Raw genomic sequence first — 20,965 nt, forward strand, 5'->3', positions numbered from 1 at the left:
CCATAAATTTTCACCTGCCCCAGATTATTATGAAGAACTTATGTAAATGTGTCGTACTGTGGTGTTGTGCTTTTTCGCCAGGAATTTCAATTGCTCATGTTTTCGGTACCTTGAAAACCCGTTTAAGATAGGTTACCACTTGCATTGTGTCCATCCAGCAAATTTGGTTTACCAGAACAGATCTCTTTCCCTATTGAAATATGAATTTGGCTTTAGAAATCACACAAGAATGAGCTTGTTGAACTCATTATAACTTGGGCAATCACCACAGGAGTCATCATTTTAAAGTTGAAAGAAGATACAGCACTTGGCTCACTCTAAATGGGCCTGCATTTTGTATTTCTACTTTTGTGGGTTTTTTTTTAACGTGATTATTAAGATAATTTCCAGATAAATGTTTTTCCCGGGACAATAATATTTGAGTTATAAATCAAATAATCATGCTCTGCACCTCTGGCGTGAATTTAAGATGAAAACATTTACAAGGGGTTAAAGAAGCCATTAGAACCAATAGCAGTTTTTGGAGGGAGATGCTAGGCCCAATGTGAAATATCTTTATTTGTAAGGTTGGGATATAGGACTACAGCCATCTTGGTTATAACCGTTAACTGGAGTTTGCATAGAGCTTTGTGTTTTGCAGGGTTTCCACGCACATCTCGAGTATTTCTTCAGTGGTCCTGGTCCCAACAAATTCAGTGCCTAACATATAATATGTACCTAATGACTCCATCTTGAGTGAATAAAATAATAAACAGTAGGCCTTCTATCTAGTCCCTTGTGACAACTGAGGAATGGAGACCTGAAAGAATGAAGTGACTTACCAAAGGACATGTCCTAGAGTCAGGACTGGGATCCATGTTCAGATTCCAGATCACATGTCCTTTCTATTTTCCCAGCCGTGTTCTCTGGTAGGAATCCGTAGACTGATCCCAGAGAAATTCTCTGAATTATGTCCTAAAATCAAACCTGAAATAAGTTACCTCTATCCTAAAAATCTAAATATGAAATGAACTGTGACTTTCATTCACATTTGGGCTGAGAGGCATGGACCATGCTCTTTCCTGATGTTTCCCCGCTCCGGTGAATCAGGCCATATAACACAGGCCTACCACTTTATTGAAGGCTCATAGCAGAAAATAGCTCGAGTCACCTCACGTGGATCTTTCCTCCAGGACTCATACTGATGGATCCCACTTACACTCTCTTCAGGAGAGTCTCCTGCCTTGGCTTCTTCAGTCTCCTCACAAAAAGTCCTTTCCCCAATCCTGAAGAATGGGGAGATGGGTATTGTAAGGTGGCCTCACTGATGCCTTCATTCATTCTCGACACACAGTGAATCAGGTTGGAAAGAGAAAGGGGAAAGAAGGCTAAGCACTTCAGCACCCCACCGTCAATTTTCCCTCCTTCCATTTTTTCGGTCTTTTTAATTTATTCTTCTCTCTCCTCTTGTCATACCATCTCTGAAAGTGTCTTCTCTTCCCCGCTCTTCCTTTCTTTCCCCTCCCTTTCCCTCCCTTCCTTCCCTACTCCTCCCTTCCCCTCCCTTCCTTTTGTTTCTTTCCCTTTCCTTTTTCTCTTTCTTTCTTTCTTTCTTTCTTTCTTTCTTTCTTTCTTTCTTCTTTCTTTCTTTCTTTCTTTCTTCTTTCTTTCTTTCTTTCTTTCTTTCTTTCTTTCTTTCTTTCTTTCTCTTTCTTTCTTGCTCTTTCACTAACTCCACCAAAATCTGTTGCTAGACATTAGCAGGAAATGCTCATCAGGCCATTGTTTTCTCTCTCAACTCATTCTGTTAATTCTCATGGATGCAGTTGTCATTCATTCAATCATTCGTTTATTCATTCATAAAATATTGAATGCCCACAACATCCATGGCACTGGGCTGGGTGTGATGTTAGCAAGAAAACTGGACAAATCATTCATGGACTCTCACCTCAAGGACCTAAAGGGAGTTAAGGAAGGCACAGATATAACTACAGGACTGGGTAGGAACTGATAAGTGCCATGACTGTGTGCAGAAATGGCTACGAGAGTTCAGGGATGGGATTGAGGCAAATTCTCAAGGCAGTTTCATGGACAAGTTTCATGTGAATTTTAAATATCAAGTGAGATTTAGATGTGTTAAGAGAGAAGATTCCAGGTGGGGGAGGGCATTGACGGAGGCAACATGGTGGAATGAAGAGTGAGCTCTGGCTCCCATCATCCCAGACCTTGCTTTGAATTCCAATTCCACATCTACTCTCCATTTAGCCCTGGCCAAGGCTTTTTAATAACTCCAAGGGTCAACTTCCTCATGTATAAAATAGAGATTGTCAATAACAACAACAAAAGTAAAGCATTTAGCACATGATGGTGCTCTCTTAAGGAGAGCTTTTATTACCAAACAACAGTAGAAAGACACAAGCTGTGTATAATGGTCAAGAAGATCAGAGTTTAGTGATGAGCACACTTCACGAAGTCCTGAATTTTCATCACTAGTCATGAGTTCTTATTCTCTTCCCAGACTGATGTTAAGTCAGGGCTTCTACTTCTGGATTCTGTCATCACCTCACACTCAACGTGTCTTAAAGTGAACATATCTCTTCTCCAGCATCAGCTCCCCTTTACAACTTCCTCGTGTTAACCAAAGAAAACATCTTCCAGGCTCTAATTACAATTCTCCTAACTTATGAAACATGGTCTGAATTATCCAGGCTGTCTCTAATCTATCTCTGCATACTTATCCAGCTGTATTTCCACCACTCTCTAACCTCTCTAACACACACTTTTCATTTTAGTCTGACTGTGACTCTTGCTTTCACACACACACACACACACACACACACACACACACACACATATGTATGTATATATCTGCTAAACCCCTTTTCACCTCTATCTTTGTATTACTATTCAACCCCCCTTAATTCATCAGGGTCCTTTTTACAGATAGTTGCAGAAGGAAGTTACTTCTCCAAAGCTCCTCTACATGGCTAACATATGTCTACCTTTTATGCACCCCAAATATCCATAAATAAGGTCATGGTACAAATGAACCAACTTCATCTCCTTTATGTGTTGACAAAGGCTTCCTTCTTGACTGAACTTGAATCAGTTGCCTGTGAGTCCTCTTCTCAACCAGGCCTGCTGAGCCCAGTTGTAGCAAAGGATCCTGCTAAGTGAGTTTATAGAGACCCCCTCCCCCCCCAACCCTATATATTATCGAGTTCCCCATGTTCCACCCTTGATATCTGGCCTGCCTTTAGCAAGAATCCTGGTAAGCTAGTTTAAAAGAATCCCCCCACCCTTGAAATCTAGTCAAGTTTCTCTTATAGTAATTTTGTACCTACTGATCCCTCTGCTCATTGGATATAGATCCATAGCTACCTTTGCTGTATTTGGAGCTCAGTTCAATCTTCTCTGCTGCAATAGTCTTTTTTCTTTCAGTGTTTATTTATTTATTTTGAGGGGTGGGGAGGAAGCACAAGTGGAGGAGAGGCAGGGAGAAGGAGAGGCAGAATCCCAGGCCCACTCTGCACTATCAGCACAGAGCCTGATGTAGGGCTTGAACTCACGAACCGTGAGATCATGACCTGAGCCGAGATCAAGAGTTGGATGCTTAACTGACTGAGCCACCCGGGCGCCCCACAATAGTCTTGATCCCATAACAATAGTCTTAGATAAAGTCTTCCTTACTATTTTTAACAGATGTCAGAATAATTTTTCTTTTACAGTATTTTAGTCTCTAGAAAGTCTCACTCCTGGATTTTGGCCCAGCCAAAGGGTAAAAACCTTCCAAAATTAATTCCTCTTGCACTTTGAGGGTTTGGGGCGGTACTCTCAAAGCCACAGACTTCACCTTTTCCCATGTACATGTACTTTGGGTCATTTTGTCTGTTTGGGGGAATTTGGGGCCCATATGAATAAAACAGGCCCTTTCTGAAATGTTTGCTTGGGAGCTTTGAATTTAAACTTCTGTTGGGGTTATCAGGCCAAGACTGGTCTGGACTGATGGTAGAATGGCCTATAGACCCTTTTCTTGCATGTTTAAAAAACTTGTGCATTTCCCCAGCATGCTGCAAAGAAATAGGTAATAATTCTACTCCTGAAACCAATATTACACTGTATGTCAACTAACTGGAATATAAATAAACACTTGAAACTAAAAAAAAAAAAAAAATAGGTAACAAATATACGAACAAAAAAACTTATAAATGTCTTAAGGAAAAAGAAGACAGGTATTCTTCAAATCGCTTTTATTATACAGTTGAAATATTAATTATAAGCCTCTAGTCTATTTTCACACAATTGATCAGGAGCACACACTGATAAAGCATGCACTGGGTAAGAATCATGGTTGGTACATTAACACACTGGGATAAGGCATGAAAACAATACAATTATGTGCTTAGGATAGGTTCATAATCGCCTTCAACTGACATTCAGTGTATTTCCTAATTTAAATTGTGTTAGAAATATGGTATCTACTTTGAAAACCAAATGCTGTAACAGAAGAGGGAAGAACTGTGGGCAAGAGAGTGGTAGATTTCTAGTTATAGGCTAAGGTTTAGCTTTGGCATATTGTGTCATATTTTCCTATTACTTTCTGAATCTGTGAACAGCCATTTGTTCTTTAATGACGTCCTTGCTCATACTATATCCTATTTTTCTAATATTTGTGGGAGCATACAACCATACTTTTGTTTTCTATGTCTGTTTTGGGATTTTTTCCATTATTCCTCAAGGAAGAGATTATCCAAATATTTTTCTGGAAGGAGAAAGAAATTACACCTTAACCTAACTTATTCCTATTAGGCTTTTACTATTGCAAGTAGTCATTTACAGTTTGAAATGATCATTACCTTTTTTTAAAAAATTTTTTAAATGTTTATTTATTTTTGAGAGAGAGAGAGACAGAACATGAGCCGGGGAGGGGCAGAGAGAGAGGGAGATACAGAATCTGAAGCAGGCTCCAGGCTCTGAGCTGTCAGCACAGAGCCTGACGTGGGGCTCAAACCCACCAACCGTGAGATCATGACCTGAGCCAAAGTCAGACACTTAGCCACCCCTGATCATTACCTTTCCAAGTAGCACTGCGTATTTTGCTTTCTTCGTTTATTTTTCTTTCCTTGAATAGAGTGTCATTTCTCATTAAGATACCTCATAGGATGCTTTTATGAGATATACAAGATCAAGATTTTATTTTTACTGTTTTATCTTTCTTTTACAAGTAAGCTCTTTTTCAGCATATGAGACACATAAAATATATAAAAATTGAGCATGCTTATGTCCAAACCTAAATTACAGTTTATGAGGGCACCCATTTGGCTGACAAGACATTTGTTGAAAACATACTTTGTGTGATATTTGTGTCAAAAATATATTCATTTATTATGAGCCCTTTATTGTTTAATATTATGAACAAATAGTATTCACAAAATAAACCGTTGTTACCAAAGTTTTCATTGGAATTATTTTGTTTTATCCTAAAACTCAAAATCTGTTAGCAGGAAATGCATAAAGTCGTATGAATCATCTGGTCCAGTATGATTCCATCCATGAAAAAATAAATACAAGGTAGAAATAAATAGCTTTGTAGTAAAATATAAAGGTGTTTACACCCTTTGTCAAATAAATAAATAGCATGACTTCAGTTTGCTTTATTCTTTCATGTGAATTAGTAAATGAGTTTTTTAGCTGCCAGAAGGGTGTTCTTCAGAAGCATTGCCACTGTCACGGGTCCGACGCCTCCTGGAACTGGGGTGATATAGCTAGCCTTCTTCTTAACAGCTGATGGAGAAAACAGAAAGCCGTCTTTATTTTTAAGTTTTTTTTTCTGAGAATACGATATTTTTAAACATACTGAACTATTAAAAGATAAACTGAGACACATAAAAAATTTTTTTCAGATTTTATTTTTTGGTGGCGGGGGGCACCTAGGTGGCTCAGTCGGTAAAGACTCCAACTCTTGATTTTGGCTGGGGTCATGATCTCAAGGTTGGTGGGATTGAGCCCTGCATCAGGCTCTGTGCTGACAGCATGGAGCCTACTTGAGATCCTCGATCTCTCTCTCTCTCTCTTTGCCCCTCCCCGACTAGCATGTTGCTTTCTCTCTCTTAAAAAATAAATAAACATGATAAAAAGATTTTATTTAAAATTTTTAAAGTAATCTCTACATTCAACGTGAGGGCTCGACCTTACAACCCTGCAATCAAGAGTCATACTCTACCAAGTGAGCCAGCCAGACACCCCTAAAATTTTTAAAGTTTATTGGAGTATTTATCAATTCGAATTGGACAACAACAAACTGGAAGTGGTCAGGAGTGCTCCCCCAACAAGGAGCTAGCTAGAGATTTGTAACAGAAGAGGCAGAAACAAAGCAAGGTCATTATTGATTGGCTACAACTTAAAGCCTAATCGGTGTTGGTGACTGGTCATTCTTAGGTTTTGATTTTGTAACCTGGAGGCGTTTATAGGCTTAGATTTTGGTTTGCTTACACACGCTGCCATGGCATTAGAGCCATATGAGTCTAACAGCCTCCTTGTTTAACTAATTAAACAGAATAGAGTGGATTTTTCTGCATTACACATATCACTCTAACAACCTCAAAACATTTTTAGAATGAAGTAGGCTAGAAACACTTACACACTTAGATAAACAATCCTGTGTATGATGTCTAATCATCCTAAGACTGTTGAATCTCCATGAAGTTGGTTTGACATGATAAAAATCCATAATCCGTGATTGACCCAACTACCTGTAATTCTCATTAACTACTCCTAAAATACATGCTATTGGTCACAAAGGGGGAACAGGACATAGACAGTTCAGCACACGCCATTTGTTAAATTGGAAAATTCCTGTTGTAACAACAGCATCATTTATGTGTGGATAATACATTCCAGTGCAAGTCTAATAAAAATCATCAAACATATCTGAACTACTGAGCATATACACATAGTCCTGTTCTAAGGTATGCAGACTTCTATTCAGTGAATAGACTCAAAGAAAATGACAGAGAACTTTCAGCAAGTTTTATTTAAGAATGTTTTCACACCCACATTATTACACATGAATGGCTCCATACTTTGACCTGCTGGTTTAGTGCTTCACCATGTGAATATGAACAATGAAGTTTTCCCAGATAACTTACAAAATTAGCATAGACAATGCTTCTTCAACGCACACTCTGGCATTCTTAATCACATGTTATTTAAGATATATTGCCTTTTACAAGTTTGCTCGTATGTGCTTCCACATGAATCAAAAGTAACAGATCTTAAGTATTATTTACTATTATAGTATTAGACTTTGTAGACCTTAAGTATTATTTTTGTACAATTTATATTGCCTTCTTGAAATAGGGTTTGTAAAATTTATATTTATCTTATTTGAAGTTAGTAGTACACAAGAATTTTTTTTTTAATCAGAGGAAAAGCAAAGGAATAATATTCTTTTACTTGAAGAAAAGTCCAAGTAGGCTTAAAGACATCACAAAAAGAAAAATAGTCTAGCTAGTATGTATTATCAACCTCCTCATGGTATGTAAGCAAGAGGAGATAAGAATACTTATGATTTGGAAAGTAGTAGATTAGTTTTCCAAAAAGCCTCTCTACACATGAACGTGCCATTTCCCTCACCACACTTCTATCCAACGTCAAACACTCGGCTAGGTCAACAGCCATTTCACAAATAGCCATGAATTATCAATACTTTCTTCTTGCACTCTAGCTATTCCTTCCAACTGGAATATTCTTCTACTTTATCCATATAAGAAAAATCCTTACTATTCTTTAAAAGCCAATACAATGTTACCTGTGCATGATTTTTCTCAAAAACTTCCCCCTCTAACGTTGACTTCAAAGCCCCACCATCTGGGTTCCCAGTAACTTTATACGTTACTCCGTTATGGAACTTAACACACTGTGGTGTCTGTCCCCTTAACTAGACCCTAGCACCTGGAAGGGAGAAACCAAGCCTTGACAGCTGTTGCTGTCGCCATTGTTTTTAATCTTAGGAGTCTCTCCATGCACAGATTAGCCATTTGGTAAATTTTGTTAAGGTGAACTCAAGAGCCCTTGAAATTTAAAATCTAAAATCAATTTGCAGGAATGTGTCAGAGGATGCAAACAATTTAGTTCATGCTAATTTACTAAAAAACTCAAGCTACTAATTTGCTTGATCATGACAAACTCCATTTTTTTTTACTATTTTTTAAAGTTTATTTGTTTATTTTGAGAGAGGGAGAAAAAGAATGAGTGGGGGGAGGGTGAGAGAGAGAGGGTGAGAGAGAGAATCCCAAGCAAGGTCCGCACCGTCAGCGTGGAGCCCGATGCAGGGCTTGAACTCACAAACTGTGAGATCATGACCTGAGCTGAAATCAAGAGTTGGATGCTTAACTGACAGAGCTACCCAGTCACCCTTACTTTGTGATAAGGTGACCTACTAGCATGACCAGTGCCTTCCAGGACCTTTTCTATAGACTTGGAAAAGCCATGCCTTTAAAATATCAGCAGATCTCTAGAAGAAATGTACTATATTACTACTATTTACACTGATTGTATAGAAAATCATGTATTTGTAAAGTACTAACTTTGAAACATTAATGGTTAAAAATATAAGACTACTGAATGATATGGTAAATGAAGAATCAAGTATAAACTAAATCTTCAATGGAAAACAAAATGGTTCATTTCACAATCAACAAGTGGATAAAATTCATTGTGTCAGGGAATCCGCTGTGGGTAAATAGTCATTTTTATATAATTTGGTTTTCAACTTGGAAAGGTAAACCAGCTTGGAATTATGTGTATATAAAAAATAGTAATAACCCTCAGTTATTGAGTAATACTGAGTAATACTCTCAGTTGAGTACCTACTTCTTGCCAAAAACTTTATATATATTATTTGAATAATTCACATTGAATTATTACTTCATTTTAATAGGTGGAGAAAGTATGTCTCCCCGAAGTTAAAGTGACTTACCACTCCCTTGTATGGTAGAGACATTATTTACAGCCAGGTTTGAAACATTCCATGATGCCATCATTCCACCCCATAACCCCGTGCAACTGCATTACCATGACCCGAATAAATATAAATATCCCAAGAAAGACTCAGGTGCCAAAAATGAACTCAGTTTTCTCAAAGGGGGAGGAGGATCGTCTGAGAAAAGAAACAAAGCGGAAAGTCCGAATAAAACATTTTCCTGCATATTTCCTGTGAGTCCTCACAGCTCGTCGTCTTTGAATTACGTCCAGCACATCAAATTACACAGCTGGCTTAGCAGTCTGAACTGCTTTCTTCCTGGGCGTCAGATCAGATAAACCACGGGGCTGCTCAGGTATCATGACACTCCTCTTCCAAATTATGTTTTTCACAATATGCTTACCATTGCGTTCTTCTGCTCCAAAAAGTGAGGTTTGGAATGTTGGGAGAGGGAAGGGGAATGAACTGTTGTGCAAAATAATACCTGCTGGAAATCTGGAGCTTATGTCTGCTTTTTTTTTTTTTTTTTACACGTTTTCCTGGTAAAAACTAACACACACGTATCTTGTCCTGCCTAGTACTTCATAGAAATACACTACGTGATGGGTAATGGGCCCTCACCTGACACGGGCTAGGGGTTCTCTGGACGTTCATAAGCATTCAGTTGCATCAGCTCTGTACATTACTCACTAAGCAAAGGATTATGATATCACTATGAACACACACCTGACTATCCAGGTCCTTGCTTCAAATATTTTTTATCTCTGAAATAAAGTGGACGAATATGAAAATGAAGTCGGTATAATCACGAGAGGCCAACTGTGAGGAGTTTGATTGAAAAAAAAAAAACATCTTGGGTGTTTATCCCTTTTGATTTGATTTTCATGAGAATCTACATCTGAGAAAGAAATATAACTGTATCTGCTGCTGGCTAGTGTTAATGTATTGTCTATTTACATAACAACCAGGATATGGAAATATTGATTTCTCAAGAAAGGTAGGGAATTTTCACTGGCAAATGCCAGTGGGTACAGATGCCAATGCTTAAAAGCATTTCTATAGTCTAATGATTTTGCATGACTATTCCAGGGCTGTCCTACACGACATATTTATGAAGTCTCAGAAGTGGCTTCTGAGCTAAAATTAGTCATGTGAGAAAGAGTTAAACTCAATACGTTTGATGCTCTGAAAAGCATCTTCCCCAATCATGTCTGCAAGAGAGTAAGTTAACAAGCATTACATCACCAGAATAATCTCTCATTGGCTGGTCTTTCCCTGAGGGCAGACAAAGGTTTGCACTTGCTCATAGAAGATGATGCTTTTAAAGATTAATCCTATTCTGTGGGGGGGGGGGGGGGGGGACGTTCTATATGCTCTATTGAAAAGAATTATAGAAGCACTTTAAGGCAGTAATTTCCTTCAGAGACTTATTTACTCTGTGTTTAGGTGTGAGGGAGTATGTGTGTATGTTAAGAGAAATGCCAAATATTCTGGATGTATGAGAACAAGGTTCAGGCTCCCCCTCTGCTATCCAAAAGTAGAGCATTCCTATGAAAACTTTCATAAGTCAAAATGGTATGAAGCTGAGGCAAATACTATTAATTTGTATGGAAAAAAATGTGAGCATTCCCAGACCTAAAAACAAACACATGAACAAACAAACAAACTGAAAGGAACAATCCAAATAACAGCCCTACCTTAGTTTAAAGCTAGGTTCTCTTTTCTGTTTATTATGGATCTTTGATAAGAAATACAATTGCTGAGAAGTCTGTTTTGCTTGCTGTTTGCTATGAGCATTGTGAGACCTTTCCTGAATGTAACCCGCTGTGTAGTAGAATGGGTTGTAAACCTTCCTAAATGTAATGGAATGAGTAGTTGTACTTAAACTAACTGGCGTCTCTCGCTTCTGTAATCTTGCTTGTTTAACACATTCCTCACCTATCCCCTTCCCCTTTTTTTTTCTCTCTCCCACCACAAGTAACAGACAAAGGACGCCCAATCAGAAAACCACAAATGTCCTTACTTTAGAATTTACCTATCAGGACCCTCACTCACCTATGCTGTTTGTCCCTGTCTATAAAAACCCTATACCAACTCTGATCGGGGCCTCTGTGTGTTACCGGCAACGAGTGCGCAGAGGTCCAGGTTCGAACCTGCAATAAACGACCCTTGCCGCTTGGCTTTGACTCACGACTCTGGTGGTCTTTTGTGGGAGGTTTTAGAACATCGGGCATTACAAAACAAACACACCTCTCTGGCTTTTCTGACACCTTAGGACATATTTTGCTAACAGGTGCACAAAATAAATGAAGATAAGCATAGATGCTCACAGACACAGTTCAAAGCTACGGCGGCTGGATGTTGCATTGTTCCCGACGAAGGAGCTTGGTGGGGCTGCTCTCCCAGCTCAGGGTGCACACTGCCTCTGTAATGCTCACTGCAAAACAAATGCTGAACGCTTTCGTTTTGCACTTTTTTTTTTTTCCAGAAAAGCTAAAATCCTCGTTGGATTTCTTTCACTTAGGAAAAACAGATACTAACGTAGGTTTTTTTGTAAAAGCAAAGTGGCAACATGAACATTCAACCAGCGGGGGAGCACGTATTAGATCTTGATCAGTATCAGGATTTTCATGAGAGGCTCAGGGATGGCAAAACCAGGTTGAGATTCAATTTTGTGAAGTTAACACGATTTCAGAGTTACTGAAACTGTTGGACAATGGAGGCAAATAAAACAATCATCAAATCCTATTGTTATCTGCATGGAATTTGCTCTGGGGAATGAGATTCAGATGGAAATGAGTTGGTCCCGGTTAAAGCAAGTATCTGAAAATAAAGACTATTTTGAAGAAAGGCATGTCATTAGCATGACAATCTATTTGAATGACCTCCCTATAAACTTCAGACACTGCAAAGGAAATGCTATAGATTTCCTTGAGGATGATTTAGAATATTAGAGAGTCTACATTCAGTTGTATAGCAAGAAAAGAGATGATCATTTAAAATCAGTTATTTGAGTTGCAAGATTTGCCTCTGTTACATACTACTCTCTTTCTTTGACATACCCTTTCTGCATTTCCTCACCTGATGAATATTTATTCTTCCCTTGCAGATTTAGTTAAATGTCACTTCCTCTGTGGTGCTCATTAACTCCCCAGGCTGAGTTCACTCATCGATCCATGAAACTTAGCAGTGATTTTCAATTCACGGTCACAACGTATGCTGGAGTCTCCTGAGAAAAGCAGTCAAACTACATCTACTTTCTCCCACCTCATGATGTTAGGGCACACCACTGAGAATCGTTGCTGAAGTGAGAGAGATTTCTAATAGTGGTTGCGTGAGGGAGAGGGTGTCATACATGTTAACAGCAGCAAAGAGGAAGTTTAAAACATGGTTGAAATTCATTGCTTCATTAAGGATACTTCACTTGGGGACCTCCAGGTCTCCCAGTCAGGCCCCAGGCAAACCCTGATGTGCAAATGCTTGAATCACAGTTGCTAATGCCCCATCGGTCAAAGCAAGTTACACGGTCAAACTCAGATTTGAAAGTCTGGGGATAAGGATGTTGGTAAAGTTGCGTCACCAAAGAGATGAATATATGGGGACAGAAGAAATGTTTATTCATTTTTTTTATAATCTACTGTAGTAGTCTTTTGGTTTAGAAATGAAATCTCTAACCTGCTGCCAGGTTTATTCTTTAAAACATAGAGTAGAGGGGCGCCTGGGTGGCTCAGTCGGTTAAGCCTCCGACTTCAGCTCAGGTCACGATCTCGCGGTCCGTGAGTTTGAGCCCCGTGTTGGGCTCTGGGCTGATGGCTCAGAGCCTGGAGCCTGCTTCCGGTTCTGTGTCTCCCTCTTTCTCTGCCCCTCCCCCGTTCATGCTCTGTCTCTCTCTGTCTCAAAAATAAATAAACGTTAAAAAAAAAAATAAAAAAAAACATAGAGTAGATCATTTCAGCTTTGGAATATTTGATGAATTTTCACCGTCTCCAGGATAAAGTATAAATTCTTTGTTGTGGCCGTTAAGGTCCTTTATGATCTGGCCCTACATCTGTGTCTTGCATTATTTCTGAATACTTGCATATTTTCCTAACTTATTCACTATTCCCACACTGGCTACAGATTGGCCCAGATAGAATCACCACAAACGTTTCTGGAGAAAGATGGCAGCCATAGTCACTGTCCCTTGGAACTTACAGTGTAACTGGGTGAGAGATATTAAAAATATAATCACCTAAATGATCACTGAACTATGGCTATGAAATGTACTACAAATGTGAATGTTAGGAGGGAGGACCTAACTGAGCACTACACGCATTTGTGGTATTTATCTATGCCAAGTCCAGAAACATGAAGGATAAATCAATGTTTCCATGGGAAATGGAGAGGTGGGGAGTAGACAGTGTTCTTGGCAGGGGGGAACCATGTCTGTGACAAAGGTGGAAAGAAGCTTCCCTCTGGTTGGAAACATGGCAAGAAGGCCAGGAGGGCTGACATATAGAGTGAAGAGGAAGAGTCCTGCTCATGTAGAACCTAGAATAAAATGTTAATAATTTTAGATATTAACCTAAGAGCAATGGTTAAAGTATTTTTAAAATTTGAGGAAAAAATACATTCTGAGGCAAGATAAGATCAGATGGGGAAACTGTCTGTTTTGTATTGGCACATTTCTCTAATGAAACGAGTTTATCATCAGGGGTGGAGGAAAGGGAGATAAACAAAAAGTAGGAACATCAACTAAAATGTGTAGGATGGTAATAAATGCTGGTTGTATGCAAGTGACTCAAGGAGGGAACAGGAATCAGATATGGGCATCAGAGAAAGATTTGTAAAGTGACAGAAAAGCTTCAAGATCTGATGGATGCCAGCATGTTAAGAAAAAGGAGAGAATACAATGCGGATATAAGGGAATAGTAAAAGCAAAGGAGGTTTGATCCGACAATGAACTTGATGCAATGGAGGAGCTGACAGAAGTTCGTCATGATGGAAGTACATGAGGAAAACAGAGTAGATGAGGCAGGGGAGGTGGACACGGGCTACGTGACCCAGAGGTGAGGAGTCAGGACACTTAGGTTGGGTGATGACAGCTGTAGTTATTGTGTCCAGGTGAATAAGCTTTTAGGAAAGACCATGAATGAACACATTCTATATGTAGGAATAGCCAGTTCTGCAAAATGAGAAGTCGGGAGTGAAAAATGTATACAATTTAATAGTTTTTAAATCAGGTAACTAAATTACGAAGACATTCATGTTGTATTTTCATAAAGTTTTAGGTCCCTGAATGTGATTAAATTATTATCCAAGACATTTTTTTTTTGTTTTTGTTTTTGAAAGAGAGAGAGAGAGAGAATGGGAAAGAGGGAAGGGCAGAGGGAGAGTGAGAGAGAATCTAAAGCAGCCTCCACATCCAGCACGGAGCCCGACATGGGCTGGATTTCAAGACTACAAGATCATAACCCGAGCTGAAATCAAGAGTCAGGCACTTAACCGACTGAGCCACCCACGCGCCTCCTCCCCCCAAGAAATCCTTTTGTAGTCTGAGATCTGGAATCTGACCTGTTGTGTTCCTTTTTCTCCACCATGTGGATGACTGCTTTTTTTTCAGTTACTGGCTTCAGATTTCTAAAGCAAAGAATTAAGGTCGGCGCGCTTGACATCTTTTCCATTATTCTTACTTGAAGACAACCATGCTTCAAGGTCAGGACTAGAGCCAGAACTATGGAGCAGAGGTTGTTTCATGTTTCCAATTTGAGGGGATGACAGGGATGATGGAAGAAACTAGGTGCCCAGTCCAAGGTGTGGAAAGATTACTCACGAAGGATACGAGTAGCAACTTAAGAGACATCAAAATGCCCTTTAACAACTTAGGTAAGAATAAAAGAAAATGTATGGGATCATTAATCTTTGGTACCAGCAATGCATGCCTCATGACAGTGTGTCTCTGGCTTGTATGTTTATTTCCCCTGGAAACTTTACGTTCTCAGGTTCCTAGCATCTGGACTTAATAACCCAAACTCTCACCTAACATACTTTGTTAGGAAGACTCAATAATTCTTTGGCAGATGGTGAATTTCTGCTTCAGCACATTATATACTACTCCAAAGGTTCCAACTAATAGAGTTTCCGGATATACCTACACCATTAATTTTGCTATTATGGCTTGGAAATTGTATATTCTGGCAAAGTCAAAGAATATATTTGTGCTTTATAAACGTATTTTTGGGTGGAGGATGAGAAACTGGTGTCTCAAGTTCCTGTAATATTGTTTTATCTCTCTTTGTATTTTGTCCAGTTCTCTGTCATTCTTAAGGAAGTACTCTATGGCCATGTCAGATTTGCAACAATGCCACAAATAATTTAAAACAATTTTTTTAATGTTTATTTATTTTTGAGAGAGAGAGCATGAGTGGTGGAGGGGGAAGAGAGAGAGGGAGACACAGAATCCAAAGCGGGCTCCAGGCTCTGAGCTGTCAGCACAGAGACTGACACGGGGTTTGAACTCATAAATTGCAAGACCACGACCTGAGCCAAAGTTGGATGCTCAACCGACTGGGCCACCCAGGCGCCCCTGCCACAAATAATTTTTAAAACCAACTTCCTTCCCCAAAAGGAAAAGGAATGATTCCTTATGTGTGGCAAGACAGCAGATGGAAATTTTCTTGTTTCTCTCATATGAATTTCACCAGTCTAGTATACATGGGTAATTGTCTAAATTAAATGCTTAGAGAATTTTCCCATGCTTCTAAATGCAGGCCATTTAGACATGACCTCTATACACATCCACTATAATGAAGTGGAGACAAGCTTCAGGAAAATGAAGTACATGAATAACAACCAGAAAAACCTGACTGGCATAGGACTGGAAAAATAGTATGACTCAGGCGGTAATATGGAAAACACTCCACTTTCTCATATAGTTGATATAAAAATGACACTTAAGAGCATTTGATGATGAACCACAGAGAGTAAAGGGCTCCTTGACAAGTGAATGGCTCACCATTGAACTCTTGCAAGGCAACAAGGAATCAGATGCCCCAAAGGTAATTTACTATGCTTCCTCTTGTATTTATCTGGTTGGCTGATTCTGGGGTTTCTACAAGATGTCTACATGTATGAGGACATTCATTATCACAGCACCCTTTGGGGCACTAATGGGATGGACAGGATTAATGTCCTGATGGATTACAAGAGAAAGAGACTCTGATCCACATTTCAATACAAAGTGCATTGGCTTCAGTAGTTTGGTGGGCTGCATTTAGATCAATGCATCCCTCACCTATTTATAATGCTATCTGTATGTGTAGGGTGGCTAAGCCTTTTTTTTCCTTTACTTTTCTCCTCACATTAAATCAAATCTCTATATATCCAGCGACCTGTCTCATAGATATGAATACTAAAAAGTACTGCTCAGACCACCCAGAAGGCATTCGATGGGACCAAATAGCAAATCAATCACCAAATGAAAATTCGAAATTGCTTTCTGTGAACTCTGTCTATGACCCATCAGTGGAACCTCCTTTCTGACCATGGAGGGTGTCAGCTACCATTGCCAGTTTCCATTTTGGTAGGCCAGAGTAAGGATCACTGCCATGTATGTTTCTAGTACTCTACCAAAAAGACTAACAATATGTCCTTTTCATGACTTCTTTAAAAGAAACATAATCGTCATTTACTCCTGTCATTCTTCCCAGTCCTTTTTCCTCAAACCACTGAACATTCCTATCATACAGTGACACATCTGTAAACTAGATGGGTTGTTTGGAGCATCCTCCAAATCTCCTGGCAAGGCCTTAATGTTGGTATCCTGCCATAATCAACCCAAGATAGTAGGAGATAAAATATCCTTCCATCGATATTTGTATTGTAATATGGGATCCTGACAAGCAACTACAAAAAAAAAATCTCATCATTAGGTGTAAAAGAAGAAGAGAAACTTACAGAATCACTGGGCACTTCTCTTGTTCCTGTGGATGTCCTTTTTATGTTTCGACTTTATTCTCTATAAAGGTAGGTTGCTCGATGTCAAATACAACCTTCTAAAAAGATCTTTAAAGCTGACCTGATTTCAAAGATCTAGACTTCGCAATGAGCATCGTGTCGTAAATTGTAAGCATGTTGTGAGCCACAGTGGCAGCAGCTGGCTCACTGATAGAGATCTCACAGTGACCATTACTACTTGTTTTATGAAATGAGCTGCATGGGCACTATGACCTCAGCATTAGTTACAGTCTCTCTCAAAGAAGCTTTTGCAAATTTCCATCAACTTTTTCGAAACGATTGGAAGAAATCACCTCTGGGTTAAAGTGTTAGGCCTTCCCTTATACTTGAGCTGGATTTTGGGGGCTACCTTGTAATTACCTACCACAAAAGTTGATACCTTGAGTCAGAATGGCCATATTGTTATGCACTGAATGTGTGGGTACCTCCAAAATTTCTATGTTAAAATCCTAATCTAGGATGCGATGGAATTAGGAGGTGGGACTTTGGGAGGTGATTAAGTCATGAGGGTGGAGCCCTCAGGAATGGAACTCATGCTTTTATTGAAAAGACTCCACAGAGCTCTCTCACTCGTTGCACCGGATGAGGATACAATGAGAAGTTAGCTGTCTGTAACCCAGGAGAGGGTCCTCATCCGAATCCGACTATGGTGGCACTGTGATCTTGGACTTACTCCATCCAGAACTATAAGAAAATAAATGCTATTGTTTCAGCCACCCAGTCTGTGGTAATTTGTTATGGCAGACTGAACTAACATACGTATCATCAAATTAAATGATTAACACTGAAAATCGTGTTGGTAACTTTTTTTTACAATAGTAATAATAATAATAATAAAATGATCAAGTTGTTCAAAACTAGTGCCATTTCCTTAGAAACTGGCAATACTCTCTGACTTTCCCATCTCGTATAACACACACTTGGTAGTAAGTAGTGCCAAACCATTTCCAAAAGATGCTTACTTTAAAATAAAACAGATGAGGGGCGCCTGGGTGGCTCAGTCGGTTGGGCGGCCGACTTCGGCTCAGGTCATGATTTCACGGTCCGTGAGTTCGAGCCCCATGTCGGGCTCTGTGCTGACGGCTCAGAGCCTGGAGCCTGTTTCAGATTCTGTGTCTCCCTCTCTCTGACCCTCCCCCATTCATGCTCTGTCTCTCTCTGTCTCAAAAATAAATAAACGTTAAAAAAAATTTAAAAAAAAATAAAACAGATGAACATAGGCGAAGGAAAAAAAAAAGAGAGGGAGGCAAACCATAGAGACTCTTAACTACAGGGAACAAAATGAGGGCAGCTGGAGGGGAGGTGGGTAGGGGATGGGTTAGATGGATGGTGGGTATAAAGGAGGGCACTCATGATAAGCACTGAGTGCCAGAAGTAAGTGACAATTTACTAAATCCTACTCCTGAAACTAATATTGCACCGACTGGAATTTAAATAAAAACTTGAGACATTATTTTTTTTTTAATTTTTTTTAATCTTTATTTATTTTTGAGAGAGAGGGACAGGGTGCGAGCGGAGGAGGAACAGAGAGAGAGGGAGACGCAGAATCTGAAGCAGGCTCCAGGCTCTGAGCCGACAGCACAAAGCCCGATGTGGAGCTCGAACTCATGGATTGTGAGATCATGACCTGAGCTGAAGTTGGATGCTTAACCGACCTGAGCCGCTCAGGTGTCCCAAAAGAACCTCACTTTAACATGTAATCTGGAGAATATAAATTCCATGAGAGCAGGAACTTTATATTGTGCATAGCTATATCCCCAGTACCTTGAAGATACATTGAATGAGAAATGTGTGTTGAGTAAATCCACGAATGTCGCAGTGGACGTATTATTACTGGATCTGGGTTGTTGTAGGTTAATAATATGTTTGATGCCACCTCAAGTGGCAGCTTTTGTTCCCATTAAGGCAACTTTAAGGAATTACTCCTGTAATGTAATTGTAACACTAGAGATTTATAAGTACCGAGGATGATCATACATGTGACCCGTGGTATGACTAGGAAGGAGAAAACCTGCTGTGGGGTGGAGATACAAAAGGAATAAAGGGCAAGAAGCTTACCTTACAGAGGCATACAAGGCAGGAGGGAACAACCAAGTGAAAGTACAAGGTAGTACAGAAGCAAGAACAAAATGAACAAGGCAGGTAAGACCTTCTATGGGAGTTTCGAGAAGATGGGGATAAGCATGAGTGCCTTCAAGCTGATTCATATGATATTGGGGTGAAGAACAGACTTGACCAGAAGAGAGTGGAGGTCAGAAAAGCAGTGAGGAGCAGGATGGTAACTGCAACGCGAAGTTAGGTGCTTCTGGATTAGTACCAAAGTGAGACTGGAGAGAAAAGGCAAATAATGAGCATACACACAAACACACACACATACTGTCTTCTGTCAGGGACCATACTCAGCAAGCTACATACATTAGCTCATGTGAGGTGATTATTTCACATAATCTTCATAACAACTTTATAAGATAGGCATTATTATCTGTTTTTCAGATGATAAAATCAAGTCTCAGAGAGGTGAAGGGATTTGCCTAAGATCATAATTGTTTCATGCAACAGAACTAGGATTCATACCTAAGTCAGCCTGACTCCAAATTGAAATCGTTTTAAGAAAGATTGGACATAATCTACGAAGAGCATGGACAGAAAAGGTAACCCTCAGGTTTCAAAGGTGAAATACTATCCATACACAAGAGATCTATAGTAAAAGAAGGGAAAATGTAGATTAAAAGCTGCTTTAAAAGCACTCCAAGGTTTTAGTTCCACATCTAGTAGTTTCTTAGAAAATGGTACTATATAATTCTAGACCCCCGTTTGTCCTCATATTTTGACTACAGGGTTGGAAGTTTGAGGAATAATTCTGACCAGATAGAGTCCCAAATTATAGACTCCCTTTTGTTGTAGGAGGGATTTCCTGTCAAGTAGAGATGCTTTGAAAAATGCAAAGTAAGCCTCCAGCTGCTTGGGGCACAATTCACAATTGTTTAGTGTCATACTTCCCTACTTCAACAATGTTGAGCTACTTTTGAGTACAAAAGACCTTTTGCAATTTTTCTTCTTTGCCTTTGATCCGCTCTTTCTCATTTGGAAAGAGCCCCTTCTTCTCCCTCTGCCCCCTCTCCACCTTATATACGCACACTTAGGTGAAATTCATTCATCTTTTCAGACTCATCTCAAAAGGGTTCTAGAACTGGCACCTTCGCTCTTGCTTATTTGAAAACTCTTAGAGTCATAATTGATTCTTCTCTTTCTTTTATATCTAATCATTCAGCCAATCATTCCGACCCTTCCTTTAAATTATATCTACCATCTAACCACCTGTTAACACTTTCACCCATTACCACGCTGGTCCACACCCCATCTTGGATAATTTCTTTCTTGGATAATTACAATAGCCTCTTAACAGGTATCCTATTTATATCCCAGCCTCTCTAAGGTCTACTTGATATTCAGTAGCCTTGCTACTTTACTTTACTTTACTTTACTTTACTGTAAAATCCAAATTCCTTTCCATGGCCTCTAAGGACCTACATGATATGGCATCCCTGCTGCTACCTCTTGGACTTTATTCCCCCGATTCGTCCCCTTATTTACTCTGTTCCAGTTATAATGGTCTTATGGCAGCTCATGAAAGCCATTAGGCATGCTGATCCTCTAAATCTTCACACTTTCTGCTCTGCATGGGGGGATATTTCTCTCCCATAAATCCACAGCTCCCTCCCTCACTTTGTTCAGGTTGGCAGCGAGTCTTTCCTGAACACCCTCTTTAGCGACCTTACTCTATTAATTCTCTAGCCTCCCTTATCTGGTTTTATTTTTGTAACACCAAACACTGCTTAATATATTACATGGATGTGTATGCATTTGTTTATTATCTGTCTTCTCCAACCTGATGTAAGCAACCTGCGGGTTAGGACTTTGCCTATTTAGATTATCGTTGCATCTCAAATGCCTGTCACAATGCCTGACACATAATATCCCTTCAACCCCTACTGCATCCCAGCCTCA

General features: G+C 39.5%; 1 protein-coding gene across 2 annotated transcripts in view; it reads right to left on the minus strand.

Moving 5' to 3' along the window:
- Positions 1–4,214: 4,214 nt before the first annotated feature.
- Positions 4,215–20,965, minus strand: part of MTHFD2L (methylenetetrahydrofolate dehydrogenase (NADP+ dependent) 2 like) — a 147,236-nt gene continuing 130,485 nt past the window's right edge. Inside the window, exon 8 of one of the 2 annotated variants that reach the window (XM_045473752.1) lies at positions 4,215–5,763. In XM_045473752.1, coding sequence (XP_045329708.1) covers positions 5,651–5,763 — 113 coding nt within the window. In that variant the 3' untranslated portion in view covers positions 4,215–5,650. The remainder of the gene's footprint in view (positions 5,764–20,965) is intronic. The other variant, XM_045473753.1, reaches the window with a different exon arrangement.

Source organism: Leopardus geoffroyi, chromosome B1 (assembly GCF_018350155.1).
Source record: "Leopardus geoffroyi isolate Oge1 chromosome B1, O.geoffroyi_Oge1_pat1.0, whole genome shotgun sequence".
NCBI lineage: Eukaryota > Metazoa > Chordata > Mammalia > Carnivora > Felidae > Leopardus > Leopardus geoffroyi.